The 18,591-nt window shown below is 36.0% G+C and overlaps 1 protein-coding gene across 2 annotated transcripts in view; it reads right to left on the bottom strand.

Annotated features, from left to right (window-relative positions):
* Window positions 1-18,591, bottom strand: part of ARIH1 (ariadne RBR E3 ubiquitin protein ligase 1) — a 125,029-nt gene that overhangs the window by 63,685 nt on the left and 42,753 nt on the right. For both annotated transcript variants that reach the window (XR_012120779.1, XM_037010100.2), the window contains exon 2: window positions 15,245-15,312. Coding sequence is in view for 1 of the 2 variants with exons in the window: in XM_037010100.2 (XP_036865995.1) it covers window positions 15,245-15,312 (68 nt within the window). In the remaining variant the exon portion in view is untranslated. The remainder of the gene's footprint in view (window positions 1-15,244; window positions 15,313-18,591) is intronic.

The following is an 18,591-nucleotide window of genomic DNA, read 5'->3' as shown; positions in this document are numbered from 1 at the left end:
TAGTGTAGAAAATAGCAACTAACTTCAAAAAGCCAAAATAACAGTAAAGGTGGTAAGAATTCAGAGTACAGAGATCCAGGGGCAACATCCAAGTTGTATATGATGTACAGACTTCTCCATGATGCCTGTGAGCACAATCCCCAGAAAGAAATGTTATTGATGCTCTCTGAATCTATGGAAAGCTATAGCTCTTGAGGTTGGGGCGTGAAGACTTGAGGGAATCCCAACAGGGTACAGAGGGACAAGTACAGACATACAGGATGAAATGAAGGTATAGGTTTTCAGGAGTCAAACAGTTTAACTTTGATGTGGTAGAAATCACAACGGTAGCAGAGACTGATAAAATGAACTGACGTGATCAAAGTTAAGTTTAGGAGAGATGTTATCCTGGAGCCTAGGAAGACAATGAGGAAACTGCCTCAAAAAAGTGTTGTAAGGCACTGTTAACCCTGCATGTCCAAAAAACAAGCTGAACCTTCTAAAATTGTTCCTTTTCCTATGTGCATTTTAAAATTGTTTTTATTGTGAAAACACAATTTGACAACAGTATGTAAACATGAGTTTACATGTTGTTATAAAGCAAACAAACACCTGTGTATCAGCATAACCCAGGACAAGAATTAAAACATTGCCAGTACTTCAGAAACCCTCCAAATGTCCCTTCTCGGTAACAAGTTCTCTAAGCAAGAGGGAATCACTATCCTGTTTTTCTTTATAGCTTTACCACTTAAATATGTATCTTAACAACACAGCCTAATCGTGCCTGTTTTTGAATTTCATATAACACAACCATATGAAAAATAGGTATTCCTTTAGTTCTGCCACTCAGTATGATGGGTTTTTAAGGTTCATCTACATAGTCAATGATAGTTCTAGTTCATTTATATTTTTTTCTGAATAGTTACTATATAAATGTACTATTATTACCTATATATAGGCATTTAAGTTGTTTGCAGGTTAGAGCTATTAAGGGTAATGCTACTTAGAACATAGTTATGATTTTGAATTTAGACATGCACAGTTTGTTTCTATCGGGTATATACTTGGGAATGGTATTACTGGGTCAAAGATATACATAAAATGCTAAGAGAGAAAATAATTTTTATATTTCTTTCTAAAATCATTTATTTTAATATCTCATCTGTAAACCACTGGGTTTTCTGTGTGCACAGTTCTATATGATCAATGAATGTATTTACCATCTCCCTTACAAATGCTACTTTTTCTTTTTTAGTACTCTATTGGCTAGGATCATCCTCAGTATATTGAAAAGAAATGAAGATAACAGATATCCTTGTGCTGAACTCCACCTAAAAGGGAAATCTTTTCAATATTTCAGCATGAATTATCATATCTCCTACAGATATTTCTATAGATTAGATCAATAAAGTTTCCTTTTGTGCCTAGCTTACTAATGGCTTCTTTAAAATCAGATTACTGATTTTTAGCAACTACTCCTCTGCATCTATAGAAATATTTTCCTCATTAATTTGATCAAGTGACCAATCATACTGAATTGCTTCAGCTTAAATCAACCTACCATTCCTGGGATAAATCTAGATAGGCCATGCTAAGTAATTATCCTTTTTATGTACCACTGAATTCAATTTGCAAATATTTTGAGGGTTTTTTTTGTTTCCACCTCCATATATGAGAGAAACTGGCATGAAATTTTTCTTTGGGTTTTGGTATCAAGGTTGTGATAGCCTCATAAAGGGGATCCTCTCTTTCTATTCTTTTTTTTTTTTTTTTTAAAGAATATAAGGATTAGAGAAATAGAAGGCTGGAGTTATTGTCTCATTAAATGTTTAAAGAATTTTCCAGTATACCCATCTGGACTTAATGCTTTTCTTCATAGGAAAATTTCACTTTATAGTTAAAGCCTCATACAGGTCTTCTATTTCTACTGTTAATTTTGTTAAATTGCAAATTTCTAAGAAATTATCCATTTCATGTGAAATTTCAAATTTGACACAGTTATCGACAGTATGTTCTTAGGAGTTTGTCATAATGTTTAAGTATCTGCAGAATTCAAAGTGACATTCTTTTTCATTCCTGATGTTATTTGTGTCTTTTTTCTTGATTATTCTCACCACTGTGTCAATTTTATCAGTTTTTTTAAAAAAACATCTTTTGACTTCCTGATTCCATTTATTATATATTTCTTATATTTTATTAAATTCTATTATTTATTCTTTTATTTTCTCTGAATTAATGCTGCTGCTCCTTTTCTATCTTGACACATTCTAGCTCATTACTTTAGACTTTTAAGATGAAGGCTTAGCTCATTACTTTTACTATATATGCACATTCAAGGCTGTAAATTCCACTCTTTAACACACCCTTAACATTCAAACAGTTGCTTAAACAACAAGTATGAGTATTTGAAACTTCTATCAACACTGACAGAACTTCCAATAAAATGCTGGCTTAAAAAAAATACAAGGATAACCTAGAAGAAATGGACAACTTTCTAGAAAAATACAACCTTCCAAGGCTGACCCAGGAAGAAACAGAAAATCTGAATAGACCAATTACCAGCAAAGAAATTGAATTGGTAATCAAAAAACTACCTAAGAACAAAAGCCATGGACCAGATGGTTTCACTGCTGAATTTTATCAAACATTTAGTGAAGACCTAATACCCATCCTCCTTAAAGTTTTCCAAAAAGTAGAAGAGGAGGGAATACTCCCAAACTCACTGTATGAGGCCAACATCACTCTAATACAAAACCAGGCAAAGACACCACAATAAAAGAAAATTACACACCAATATCCCTGATGAACATAGATGCAAAAATACTCAACAAAATATTAGCAAACTGAAGTAAAAAATACATCAAAATGATCATCCATCATGATCTAGTGGGTTTCATCTCAGGGATACAACAGTGGTACAATATTCAAAATACATCAACATCATCCACCACACCAACAAAAAGGACAAAAAACACATGATCATCTCCATAGATAGTGAAAAAGCATTTGACAAAATTCAACATCCATTCATGATAAAAACTCTCAACAAAATGGGCATAGAGGGCAAGTACCGCAACATAATAAAGGCCATATATGACAAACCCACAGCCAACATTATACTTAACAGCGAGAAGCTGAAAGCTTTTCCTTTAAGATAGGGAACAAGACAAGGCTGCCTACTCTCCCCACTTCTACTATTCAACATAGTTCTGGAGGTCCTAGCCATGGCAATCAGACAACACAAAGAAATAGAAGGCATCCAGACTGGCAAGGAAGAAGTCAAACTGTTCCTGTTTGCAGATGACATGATATCGTACATAAAAAACCCTAAAGAATCCACTCCAAAACTACTAGATCTAATATATGAATTCAGCAAAGTTGCAGGATACAAAAAACATAGAAATCCGTTGCATTCCTATACACTAACGATGAACTAGCAGAAAGAGAAATCAGGAAAACAATGCCATTCACAGTTGCATCAAAAAGAATAAAATACCTAGGAATAAACCTAACCAAGGAAGTGAAAGACCTACACCATGAAAACTACAAGACACTCTTAAGAGGACACTAACAAATGGAAACTCATCCCATGCTCTTGGCTAGGAAGAATTAATATTGTCAAAATGGCCATCCTGCCTAAAGCAATCTACAGACTCAATGCAATCCCTATCAAAATACCAACAGCATTCTTCAATGAAATGGAACAAATAGTTTTAAAATTCATATGGAACCACAAAAGACCCAAATAGCCAAAGCAATCCTGAGAAGGAAGAGTAAAGTAGGGGGAATTACTCTCCCTGACTGCAAGCTCTACTACAAAGCCACAGCAATCAAGACAATTTGGTACTGGCACAAGAATGACCCACAGACCAGTGGAAAAGAACAGAGAGCCCAGATATAAACCCACACATATATATGGTCAATTAATATATGATAAAGGAGCCATGGACATACAACGGGGAAATGACAGCCTCTTTAACAGCTGGTCTTGGCAAAACTGGACAGCTACATATAAGAGAATGAAACTGGATTATTGTGTAATCCCATACACAAAAGTAAACTCAAAATGGACCAAAGACCTGAATGCAAGTCATGAAACCATAAAACTCTTAGAAAAAAACATAGGCAAAAATCTCTTGGACATAAATATAAGCAACTTCTGCATTAACATATCTCCCCAGGCAAGGAAACAAAAGCAAAAATGAACAAGTGGGACTATATCAAACTGAAAAGCTTCTGTACAGCAAAGGACACCATGAATAGAACAAAAAGGCATCCTACAGTATGGGAGAAGATAATCATAAATGACATATCCAATAAGGGGTTGACATCCAAATTATATAAAAAGCTCATGCACCTCAACAAACAAAAAGCAAATACGCCAAGTAAAAAATGGCAGAGGACCTGAACAGATACTTCTCCAAAGAAGAAATTCAGATGGCCAATAGACACATGAAAAGATGATCTACATCGCTAATCATCAGAGAAATACAAATTAAAACTACAATGAGATATCACCTCACACCAGTTAGGATAGCCACCATCCATAACACAAACAACAACAAATGTTGCTGAGGATGTGGAGAAAAGGGAACCCTCCTACACTGCTGGTTGAAATGTAAACTAGTTCAACCATTGTGAAAAGCAGTATGGAAGTTCCTCAAAAAACTCAAAATAGGAATACCATTTGACCCAGGAATTCCACTCCTGGGAATTTACCCTAAGAATGCAGCAGCCCAGTGTGAAAAAGACATATGCAGCCCTATGTTTATTGCAGCACTATTTACAATAGCCAAGAAATGGAAGCAACCTAAGTGTCCATCAGTAGATGTATGGATAAAGAAGATGTGGTACATATACACAATGGAATATTATTCAGCCACAAGAAGAAAACAAATCCTACCATTTGCAACAACATGGATGGAGCTAGAGGGTATTATGCTCAGTGAAATAAGCCAGGCGAAGACAGACAGGTATCAAATGATTTCACTCATCTGTGGAGTATAAGAACAAAGGAAAAACTGAAGGAACAAAATAGCAGCTGACTTACAGAATCCAAGAATGGACTAACAGTTACCAAAGGGAAAGGGACTGGGGAGATTGGGTGGGAAGGGAGGGATAAGGGGGAAAGGGGGCATTATGATTGGCACACATAATGTAGCAGTGGGGGGACACGGGAAAGGCAGTATATACAGAGAAGACAAGTAATGATTCCATAGCATCTTACTACACTGATGGACAGTGACTGTAATGGGGTATGTGGGGGGGAGTTGATAATAGTGAGATTCTAGTAACCATAATGTTTAAATAATAGTACATTGATACCAAAGTAAAAAAACAAAACAAAGGCTAGGTACAACATAAAGCTATTTATCTCAGTTACAAGATAGCACTGTTTATAAAAACATTTCCAATGAACATCACATTCCAGGGTGGCATTATTTTCTTTCAACCTACTGAAGTATCATTCTAGTATACTTCCACTACTGCTTTTGAGAAGTCAACTGTTTTCTAAAGAGCATATAACATGTATTTTACATATTTTCTATTTATACATTGTTATACATACTTTCACTTTCTGAAAGCACTTAGGTTTTACTGCTTTTATGATTCTTTATTTTTGCTGTTGTTTCTGTAGTTTCCCTATGATGTTTTAAAAAATGTGGAACTATTTTACCGTATTTCTTAAAATCTAAAATGCTTTGGTACTGAAATGTCATGATCTTACCAGAAAGTGAAATGGGAAGATTTTCACGTAACTCAAAATTTCAGTCTTGCTGGACTGTAAGGTACCTTCAATTGAAAGATGCATTTAGATTTTTAGTCATGTTAAAATGTCAAAGTATTTTAGAATCAATGAAGGAGTATTTATTATTCATGGGAACTGCAATGTTCCTGGAATGTATGGCACTTTTGTCTTTTACCAATCTGGAAAATTATCAGCCATCATATCTTAAATATTGCCTCTAGTTCATTCTAAGACTCAATGAGACCTTCTCATATATTCCCTATTTCTTATCCTTTCTTGTGTCTTTTCCATTTAGTGTATGTGCTTATTAATTCTGGATAGTGGTCTGATCTTCCAGTACACTAAAAACTCTCTTAAGTTTTGTCCAATCTGCTGTTAAGCTAATTCACTGAGTTAATCTTGTTTATTTTGCTTATACAAATGTTTTTTCACATCTGTCAGCTCATACTTTCCAGTTTCCCAACAGCATACCCATTTTAGTCTGTATCTGACAATTCTAAAATTTGGAGTCCCAAGTTGGCATGTTTTAATTAGGAAAATAATTTGAGGAAGTAGTTTGAGGACTTTCCCTAGGACAGATCATTTACTTCTGTCAAGTGCCAGGGTACATTAACAGTCTGGAACCATCTTTGTCCCAGTTCAAGGCTTGAGGTTTTCTGGGCCACCTAGATGACATGAATACTATCTTCAGTCCTTAGAAAACTTGTTTGACATAATCCTCACTCTTGGAGAGCCTATGACTCCAACTTTTTCCAACTAAGCAAACAAAATCACAGCTCTATCTCTTAGCTACTTCTTCTGAATCAGCCTATCTTTCCAGGGCAAAGCAGCCTGGACTGCTTGAGTTATTTCTCTAGATTCTCTCAGGCTGTAACTCTCTAATTCCTATTTTACTAATTCTTTTGATGCTCTTGATTTTTTCAGAGATGTTTCAGTATTTTGTCTAGCTTTCTCTATTGTATTTAGCGACTGGAATGGTCTACAATGCGAGAAGTTTCCCAGTCTTCTGTATTTTCTCTCAGTTAAAACTCTACCACCTTCACATCTCTTCCATCTACATTGCACTTTCAATTAACAGTTACCATCCTAGTCAAATCAGTATTTTCCTTTTCCCTTTATTACAAGTTTTCCAGCTGGTCCTCCTGCCTCCAATCAGCTCATATTGTGATAAGATTGTTTTCTGCAATAATGATCTTATGCCACATTTCTCCATAAAACAACCTCCAAAGACTTTCCATTTAAGGGAAAAAGCCTGAATTCATGTGCTTAGAATTCAAAGTCCTCCAAAATATGCTTCCTATTAAACATGTCCAATCATCTCCCCTCTATTCTTCATATACTCTAGCCACTCTAATTCTCATTACCATTCAACAAATGTTCCTCAGACCTTCCCCCAAACTTTTTTCTGAACTGGAATCTCCAGGTTCCCACATACCCCTGCCTTTCCAAGTCCATCAAATGCCACCTCATCAAAAAATCCTTTCATGAAGTCAGAAATAATCCTTTAGTATTCTCATAAAACTTTACCTCTAAGTACCCTGGGTGTAGAAACTGTGTATGTGTGATACACTGTTGTATGCACCCACCTCTTCACCACTAAACCTCTACTCAGTATCTTAAATGCAGCTTATACTCAAAAACATTCTTGAAATTTATGAAGTAGAGAGATAGCAGGGAGACGACTGGGATGACAGAATGGATTTAAAAAAAAAACTTCAGACAAGGTAATTAAGGGAGAAAAATTGCTCCAAGCTCCTACAGCTAGCAGGTGGTAGAGCAGAGATGCCATGTTCATAATGGATACAGCATAAGAAGATGGTACTTTTGCTGCTTTCCATATTGCTCCCCAACAAACACCTGAATTTTTAAACAGGAAACACCCCACTATATTGTAGAAGAATAGTGATGAATGCCATCACAAAAGCAGGTTTCTGACAAACCATTATTTACTTTCACATCCCAGAAGTTAATTGTCAAATACGTTACTACTAAGGTAGCTAAGAAAAGCTCCGTATTATCACAGTACCTAAAAAGTGCTAACTCCAGTACTATTCACCAAATGGGTGTTAATGCTTCAGAATGAAAAGTGGGAAGCTATTTGCAACACACCATGGGAAAAATTGAAATCTTCAAGACTGATTACACCTGCCACTGAAAGTGAGTCATGGACCACCTATATTTCCCCTTACTTCAAATCAAACACACCAGTTACCTCATTAATACCTACCTTATAAACTACCAACTAAAGTGTATTTTTAATAAGTAATCAAACTAGACCTCTAAGAAAAGAAATCTGAGTTACAGGAGAGAAGACACTGATTTTTTACTTCTTACCAACCCTAAAGGGGCTTGATTTAGGAGGTTGTGTCTCTAACTCTGCCAAACTGAAATCTGACTTGCATGCACATTATAATTTCAATAAAACTTTAACTACAGAAAACGTAGAAATGACTGGACTTAATTAAAATATTTATTGAACACTGACTGCATGTATTATGTGCTAGGTTATGTTAGGTGCAAGATGAAAACTAAAAAAGATAGTTTCTATGCAAAGAACTCTAACAGAAGTGATGAAATAATAAGTCAAATACATATTACGATGTAAAAGGAGTGATTAATCGTCTTGAGAAATAAGGAAAGGCACCTTACAAGTAAAGATTAAACTGGGTTCTGAAGGACAATTAGAAAAAAACGGTAATACGGAAGGCATGCCATGTGTGGGCCAATGACAGTACAATTCCAAAGATGCTCCCTAGAGCTGTGCTGCTAACAGCCTACTTGATACCCACACAAAAGGCCTGTGTCAGACAAAGGAGGCAGATGCAAAGTTGAAGCAACACAAAAAATGTATTTGGTGATGATCACCTTAGAAGTTCTGTACTACTAAAGTATATAACATGAGAACAGAAATAAAGATACAGAAATAAGAAAAGGTGTCACAAGGCAGACAGAAATTGGATTTTTAAGAGTCCTGTCCTGTCATAAAAAGAAACAGAAGATCCCTGAGCAGGGTGACCTACAGGTTATGAAAAGCATAGTACCTGAAGAAGAGTCAATGAAGAATTCATTCTAGCCACAGGATAAGGACATATCCAGCTTTTAGAGGCTGCAGCAGCAGAAATGCGAGTCCCGGCCTCACGCTCTGCGCAGGGGACAAGCTGCTGTGCCAGTGCCCAGGGGGAGCAACGGGGCCTCCACTCAAATGTCTGCCATGGTGATTCTGGCACTTACCCGGGCACACAGCCTTCATGGCTGATCTCAACCCTGAATGTCTTTCACTTAACTTCTTAAAGTTTGATTACAACTACAAACCCTGACTGACATATCAGGAGAGGAGGAGAAGGTTCAAGATATGATAGCTGAAATAATGGAAACAACAACCCACAATAATTATGATTAAGATCAAAGCCCATATGGATGAAGGAGGGCAGATATGGCTGCTGCACTTCTGAGTCTCTGATTTGCTGTTTGCTTCATCTGGAGAAGCACGGGAAGAAATTTAGTGAATAGAGAAAATTCTATTTAGTCTGCAGAACAGAAGAAAAATTAATCTACAGAGTCAAACAGCAGAACACTATGTAAGAAACAAAATGGCCAAGGTCTGGAAAGCTGCTATGAGAGGCAAAAGAAGAAACCAAATGATACAAGGGTCCCTCATCCACCAGCCCTTCCCACTTTCACCAAAATGGATTTTAAAAAGAATGTATCACTTGTTTTTATGGTCAGGACAAACTTGTTTAAACTGTGGACCGGAGGAATTAGTGGCAATAATCTATAACTTTATTGCCCTTAATGGACCACGAGCTCCTCCTCCAGGGCAGGGATGATGGCTCACAAATGAATAAAATAAAAGAAACATTGATATACCTGGTGTATGGAAATTAGAAAATCAATAGAGCAAGAAAATGAAATTTAAAACACGTCACAATTTTGATTGGGTATGATTTATCTCTACGTCAAAATGAATAGAAATGATACATGAATATATTCTTTGTTATCAACAAGGAAGCAAGATTTTTAAAAATTGTTTTGTAATAAAATTTATCTGCCATATTGTCTACCTTTTTTTGTGATTCCTGGGATCCTAAATAATTACAAGATTATCACATGTGTGATCTCTCTTTTTACACTCAAGAACTGGGATGCATAGAGTGTCACTGAAGCTAAGCTTGCTTAGATTTGTGTTTGTTTTCATTTTCATTTTCCAAGGGTATGGGGGAAGGGGAATGGAAAGGAAAGGGTCTGGGTACTGGTATTTAAAAAAAGTTCTCAGGTACTTCTAATATGCAACCACTTTAATAGGTTACCAGTTGATTTTCTTTGGTTTCCTAGGTAGATGATTATATTGCCTACATAATTTTTTTTTAATGAAAATGTTTTCAATTCAAATGTGATTATTTTCTGAATTATCTTGTGTATAAAGCTTTTCTGGGAGACTACTGAGAAAAATTCACAGAATACATAAAAATATAAAGAAGAATCTAAAAATAATCCATCATCTTCTCATCCAAAAATAATCTTCATGCACTTATTTAATTCTCTGTATATTATTCATCAGAACTTTCAATACATTTAAATGGTGGTGACAGACAATAACCTTTTTTTATTTTAAGACACATGTTTCCAATGTTTCAAAATTAAATATAATTTTGCTGTAGATTTTTAGTGGATGCCCTTTATTAAGTCAAGAAATTACCTTCTCAGTTCAATAAAAAATTTTTTTTCTAAATCCTGGGTAAATGCACATTATTAAGTGCATTACTGGCACTTACTAAAATTACCTTTTGGTTCCTATTTATTAACTTGTTAAAGTAGTAAATGATATAGAGGAGTTTTTCCCCAATGGTGATCTATTCTTGCATTCTTAAGAGAAATCATACTAGACCATTAATTCTTTCAACTGAATTAAGTATTATTTTATTTATGAATTCAATAGCTATGTTCATAATAAAGATGGTTTTCTTATGCTGTCTTTGTCAAATATTTTAATTTAACCCAGGTTATTCAGATTTGGCTAATATGAGTTAATGATGTCCTAACCTTTTCTACAATCTGAAATAAGCTTCAACAGGAACTAGCCGTTTCTTCAATGTTCATTACACAAAACTTGTCCATAAAATAACTTAGAGGTTTTCAGAGAAAGAAAGGAATCTTTAGTATATTTAGTACATTTTTCCAATGTTATTTTTCTAGTTCTGGGGGAGCAATTTAGGTAATTTCCATTTCTAAACTTTCAAATGTATTGGTAAAAGTGGTAGTACATTTTTCAATTGTTATTTTTCTAGTTCTTGGGGAGCAATTTAGGTAATTTCCATTTCTAAGCTTTCAAGTATATTGGTAAAAGATGCCTTTTTCCCATCTGTAAGGCATTATTCCTAACGTTATTTGTCCTTTTCCCCCTACCCTCATTTGGCAATGGCTGACTCCCCCACCCCGCGGCCCCTTTTTCAAAACAGATGATTAGCAGTTTTAGCTCACAGCAAAACTGAAGAGAAAGTACAGAGTTCCCATATACTCAACACCACCATACACACCACCTCACTATCCATTATCTCACAGCAGAGTGGTTCATTTGAAATACCAATGAACCTACAATGACACATCATTACCACTCAAAGTTCATAGATAACATTAGGTTTCATTTTGGTGTTCTTCATTCTATGGGTTTAGACAAATGTACAGTGACATATATCCACCATAATAACCATTTCATACAGAAGTTTCACTGCCCTAAAAAACCTTTTTGTTCTACATATTCATCCTTCCTTCCCCATAACCCTGGCAAACACTGACATTTTTACTGTCTCCATAGTTTTGCCTTTTCCAGAATGCCATTTAGTTGGAATCATATAGCACGTAGCCTTTTCAGACTGGCTTGTTCCACTAAGTAATATGTATTTAACATTCCTCCATGTGTTTTCATGGCATAATAGCTTATTTCTTTTCAGCACTGAATAACAATCCACTGCTGGGATGTACCAGTTTATTCATCCATTCACCTACTGATGGACATTTTGATTGCTTATAAGTTTTAGCAATTAAGAACATATGTGTGCAGGTTTTTGTGTGCACATATGGTTTTAACTCACTTGGGAAATAATGAAGAAGCATGACTGCTGGATCCTATGGTAAGTGTTATGATTAGTCTTGTAACAAAATGCCAAACTGGAAGTAAAGTGCTGTACCATTTTGCATTTCTACCATCAATGAATGAGTTTCTGTTGCTCCACACTATCATCAGTATTTATGAGTGTCAGTGTTTTGAATTTTGACCATTAATAGGTGTATAGTGGTATCTCATTTTAATTAGCAATGCTCTAATGATATATGATAATGATCTCTTCATATACAGGAGATACCTACCTATCTTCTTTGGCAAGGTATCTATTCCAATTTATGCCCATTTTTTAATTGGGCTGTTTTCTTATTGTTAGGTTTTAAGATTTCATTGTGTATTTTGAATAACGATCTTTTAACAGACAATTTGCAAATATTTTCACCAGGTCTGCAGCTTCTTTTCTCATTCTCTTGATTCTTTCCCTTTAAAAAAAAGATCTGCCTTTTTACTTATTTTGTTCTCTAATTGCATTAATGTTGTTTTTCTCTTAAACACCTATTCTATTCTCTTTGGGTTTGTTGCTGTGTATTTTTGGAACTTTCTGTTTCAAAGACTTAATTTTTTTCCTACCACTTTTCCTTTTTCTTATGAAGACAATAAGACTGTAAATGTCCCTGTACCTCTTTAGCCACATCCCACATTTGTACTTTCATTACATAGTTCTAATTATTTTAATAATTTCATTTTTGGATTCTAAGAGTTATTTGGAAGTTTGAAAATAGAATGCATATATCACTTTTCACTGGTATTTTCTAGAATGTGACCAATCTGAGAGAATAATATGCTCTGAAGAGTACCAAATACCAATATATGTTTTAAATCCTGTCTTATGTTTGTTTATTGATAAACTGTCTAGGAGAAAACATTGATATAAGAACAGTTACATGCCCAGAGAGATAGGGGAGAGTGAGCAAGAATAAAGTTATTAAGTGAGTAAGCTGGATACTGTTGAAATAATTCAAGATAGCTAAATAGCAGAATGGATGTAGAAAGAAAAGCAAGTTGGTGAATCAAAGGTAAGCCTGAGGAACTTCCACAGACTAGAGTAGAAAAACAAAGATGACAAGTATAAAAAGCATTTTGAAAAACGTTAGAAGACTCGGAAAAGAGATCCAGAAGTTTCAACATGTGACAGGAATTCCAGAAAGCATCAAGAGAATGGAGAACAGGTAATACCATAGAGATAACAGCTAAAAATTTCCCCAGACCAGAAATATTAATCCTTAATGTTTAAAGGGCCCAACTGGCTATGTTTTCAAAATGTACCCCACAGCACTCAGAATATTAATTATTTCTCTGAGGGCACTCAAAAATTTATCACATATGAAATTATTTAAATGACTAAAGTCTAGAAGAAAAAGGTGTATTTGGAGAAAACAGTGGTACATAAGAAACACATTGGAAACAAAACGTTAAATATATTGATAGTAAAAGTGTTTGACATCAAATGAAAAATTATATTATCAACTTACCAGGCTGAGAGGGGAAGAGGGAAGGATAGAGGAAACAAGTATGCTATAGTTTTTGTCTTGCGCAGGACATTGATAAAAACACTGTAACCAAATACTACTATAATCTTAGAGTTTTAAGTATGCATATACAAATCGTATGGGTAACCACTAGGAAAACTGAAATAAAACACAGAATTTTGAAATTAAAGGGGGGAAAAAAAAGAAAATTTGATCAAGTCAACAAAATAAGCAAATAGAAAAACAGTAAATACATAAAGCACAACGTACAGAGGTAGTAGTTAAACCTGAACATTAGTAATCATAAATAAAGTATGGCCCACAACATAAGATATAATGTGAAACTCATTAAATGAGACAGAAAGATACTGCAGATTAATTTTTAAAACACTAAAGATACACTGGCACACAATAACGTCTTCTGGATATATAAAACAAAAATTGAAATTATAAAGAGAAACTGAAAAGTTCACATATACAGTTTCCCAGAAGCCACCCTCTTTTTATTCATACCTACCACATTTAAATACAATATTAAACTGAAAAATGCTTTCAGCAGTGTCAAGTGTTATAGGAGAAAATTCAAAACGCCTTGGGAGAAATACCTTAATAAGAGACAAACTGTACATAAGTCTAGTTCACTAGAAGAGTATCAGGTGTAAACAATGAAAACACCTTTCCCTAACAGAGGTGTCATAAAATGAGCCTGAAAATAAATGGTACCAAGAAATACCACTGACTTCAAATAAAATGGTCAGATCCATGGGGGAGCGGTCGGGTGGGCAGGAGCAGAGGTGGGGGAGAGAATGACAGTAGTCAAGGAGCATATTATTCTTAAGAACATAAGCTTTGGAGTCCAAAAAACCAGAGCTTGAGTCCTAACTCAGAACTACATTACAAAACTGAGGTACATATATTAAGCTCTATGCCTTACTTTCTTTATCAATTAAGTGGGGATAATAGTTTCTGGCCCCATAAAGCTATTAGGAGGATAAAATGAATGAATGCGTGATACAGAGGGCTCAATAACTGGAAACTATTATTGTTATTATTAAACTGTGGTTGGGATGCAAGGTGTGAAAAATTTGGTAATAGTCTTGGTATTATTTAATATTTTTTTACAAAGTGTCTTCAATTTTAAAATCAAATGGAAAATATTTTCCATTTATTTCTCATAATATTTGGGTTCTTAGTTCCCAACAAATAACTGTAATGTTTTATTTAAATTAGGATTGCTAATTTTAGACAGAATAAAGCTGATAAAATAAATATTGGCTATCACTCTATCACCTTATATACTCAAATTTCCAATATAAGGAGGAGAAAAAAATTAAAAATAGTATTAATATTGTCACTCTCCAGTCCCAGTAATGTCTTCCCTTTTAGAACTAGAAACATTTTCAGAGAGAAATATAAAAAGTATTCAATGGAATATAATCTTGCACTGAAACCAGAGAATCAATCCAAACAACTGTTTTGGTGGCCAGGATACCTTGAGAAACTTCTTTGTTTTTACTGAATAAATGTCATTAATATGCTTAACACTAATGAAAAGGTTTATGAGCATGAAATATTTAAGTAATTAAAGGAATATCTTATTCATGTGTTCCAAGAATGTATCAAGCCCTTTTTAAAAAACTTATCCTTAGTTCTCAGTACTCAAAGAGGGTATAATGTAGAAGATACTGAAGCAGAGCCCTCCACCTTACCTTCAGAATAAAATTAGAAACATTAAACATGAATTCCTTTAGCATTGAGTTTACTGCAAAATGTACAGATGGAAATACAGGAAATTAAAACAGATACTACCTGCACACTGGTTTGTCACATAATGGTGTATAAATCAACTCCTTACTTGCTTCTGGTACACTCAGTTCAACAGGTTTTCTATGTTACTTCTAAGCACAAGCTGACAATATAGTTCCTTACCTTTCCATTAGCTTCTCTTTATCCCAATTGAAGTGGCTAAGGAGTATTCTTGTAATAGTTGCTGGATTCTAAAGGGGGAAAAAAAGTCATTTTAAGGTAATAGCACTTCATTGACACTTAGTGAATTTTTAGGTTGAACTTAAATTTTGACAACACCCCACCCAAATTTCTTAAGGTAATTCTTTATTCTAATAACAAAATTTTAAGATCAAGACTAGTTAAAAATAGTATGCCACATTAATATGCCAGATTTCTATGGGATTCTAAAAGTAGAATTCAAAATAAGCCAAAAAGAAATAAAATGAAAGAACAGCAGTATTAAATCAAGCACTAATTAACTTTTTTTGCAATTTAAGATTTAACAGACTGCCACATCAACACAATGTTAATAAAATTTCTTACACCGTATGTATTGAATAGTTCAAATGAGGTAAACGATTTTTAAGTCACAGGTACTTTGAGATATTTAAAGAATACAACCAAATACCTGTACTGTGCAATAATCAGATTATAATCTCAGGATGCTATCTCATTTCTAGAAGCAAAGTCTAACACCTTGAAATAAACCTGAAGTTTACTGACCTATCATTCAATGCTGTCACAAATATTTTCATTTCCCATGAAACTTAGTTTACTATTTGGGTTACTTACTATAAAGTTAGCTTACTATTTGGGCAGAGAATTTTAACTTGGAAGTGCAATGGGGCCTAAAAGATGGGCTAAGCCTGATTCATTCAAAGACACTAGAGCTAGTTAAAATATCAGAGATGGAACTCAAACCTGAGTCTGTTTATTGTATTTCAAGTATAATTTTATTACATCAAATATCATTCCAAAAAATAAAGGTCTCTGTAAATAAAACCTTTAATTCATTATAGCTAGACCACAGTAATAGTTAACAAGTAACCCCATATAAAAATGTCATGAAATGATTTAGTGGGAAGAGGCTCAGAATGGCGGCATGAGTAGGGTGGCAGAAGTCTCCTCCCAAAAACATATATGCTTTTGAAAATACAACAAATACAGCTGCACCTAAAAGAGACACCAGAAGATACAGTACAACAGCTGGGCTACATATACATCTGCAAGAACTCAGAATCTCACGGAAAGGGTAAGACACAAAGCCACGACCCAGCAGGACCCGAGCACTCCCCACAACCGAGCTCACTGGCGGGAGGAAAAGAATGAGAGTGGGGAGGGAGTGGAAGGACAGGTATCCTAAATAACCAGCCCTAGTAACCTGCACGGGGAGCACAGACACACATTGCACAGGGTACTGGATGGAATGGAAAAGTAAAATTCCAAGACGGTGCCTGCGAGTGGGTCGCCACACCTGGCTCCCCTGGGACACAAGAAAAGCGGGTGCCTTTTTAAAAGTCTTAAAGGGACAAGGGCTTAACAGATGGACAAAATCGTCCAGGCACACTCAGCTCAGCAGGCTGGGAATCCTAAGGAACTTCAGGTGCCCCAACCCCCTGGGTGGTAACCCAGCCCTGAAGCTTCTCATGGTGATCAGCAGCCTGCCATTCATTCCCCCAAGCCGGCACTGCAAGCAAACCGGCTGACCCGCCACAGCTGCAGAACAGCTGGAGAAGAGCCCTGCCCACTGCAACCACACAGAGTCTCCTCCCAGCGAGCAGCTAACCGGGAAAGACGCAGAGGCTGCCGCTGGTGCATAGCGGCCCAGCACAGACACAGGAAGCCGGAGCAAGGTTCTGAGGGCATAAAGGGGTGCCATTGTCACAGGAAGAACACACCCTAGGTATCTACCACTCCCCACAGGGCTCTAGGCTATCCTGAGGGCCACACCGCCCACGGCAGCTCAGGAGATTATCCCAGAGACTGCTCCCTGTCTGCAGGTAACCCACACAGGCAGCGGAGAAGGGCAAGGCAACCAGCAAGCAGGAAGGGACTTCGTTCTCCCAGCTGACACACGCGCCACCTGCCTAAGACCACTTCTGTTGCCAGGAAAAGGCAGAAGATTCTGGTCCGGTCAAAAAATCACTCAGACAACCCCGGAGAGAGGGCCTGGTGAGATAGATATAAACAATCTTCCTGAAAAAGAATTCAAAATGAAAGTCATAACCATGCTGACGGACATGCAGAGAAATATGGAAAAGCAAAGGAATGAAGTCCAGAGGGAAATAACAGAAATGAAACAATCTCTGGAAGGACTTAAGAGCAGACTGGATGAGGTGCAAGAGACTGTTAATGGAAGAGTCTGAGAACAGGAATACAGAGAAGCTGAGGCAGAGAGAGATAAAAGGATCTCCAGGAATGAAAGAATATTAAGAGAACTGTGTGACCAATCCAAATGGAGCAATATTTGCATTATATGGGTACCAGAAGAAGAAGAGAGAGAATAAGGGAAAGTGTCTTTGAAGAAATAATTGCTGAAAACTTTCACAAGCGTGGGGAGGAAACAGTCTCTCAGGCCATGAAGACACAAAGATCTCCCAACATGTGGGACCCACGGAGGACAACACCAGTAATTAAAATGGCAAACATCAAGGGCAAGGACAGAGTATTAAAGGCAGCCAGAGAGAGAAAAGAGATCACCTACAAAGGAAAAGAGATTACCTACAAAGGAAAACCCCTCAAGCTATGATCAGACTTCTCAACAGAAACCTTACAAGCCAGAAGAGAATGCATGATATATTTAACACAATGAAACAGAGGGCCTTGAACCAAGAATACTGTACCCAGAACAATTATCATTTAAACTGAAAAGAGGGATTAAACAATTCCCAGACAAGCTACAGTTGAGGATATTTTAAAGGGACTGCTCTAGATGGAAGCACTCCTAAGGCTCAAAAGATGTCACCAGAGAAAATAAAATCACAGCAAAGAAAACAGACCATCCAAATACTAACTAAAGGCAAAAAGTAAAATCAACTATTCACAAAAGCAGTCAAAGGAAACACAAAAGAACAAGAATAAAACAACTAACACACAAAGAATGGAGGAGGAGGAATAAGAAGAGACAAATAAAGAATCATCACACACTGTTTATAACAGTGTAATAAGAGAGTTAAGTTAGACGGTTAGATAGTAAAGAAGGTACCCTTGAACCTTTGGTAACCACGAAGCCAAAACCTGCAATGGCAATTACTACGTATCTTTTGATAATCACCCTAAATGTAAATGGACTGAAAGCACCAATCAAAAGACACAGAGTAACAGAATGGATAAAAAAGCAAGACCCATCTATGTATGTTGCCTACCAGAGGCTCACCTCAAACCCAAAGACATACACAGGCTAAAAGTGGAGGGATGGAAAAAGATATTTCATGCAAACAATAGAGAGAAAAAAGCAAGTGCTGCAGTACTTGTATCAGACAAAATAG

The sequence above is a fragment of the Manis javanica genome, chromosome 8, assembly GCF_040802235.1.
Source record: "Manis javanica isolate MJ-LG chromosome 8, MJ_LKY, whole genome shotgun sequence".
NCBI lineage: Eukaryota > Metazoa > Chordata > Mammalia > Pholidota > Manidae > Manis > Manis javanica.
Note: the sequence above shows the minus strand (reverse complement) of the source record. Positions and strands in the feature narration are given on the sequence as shown.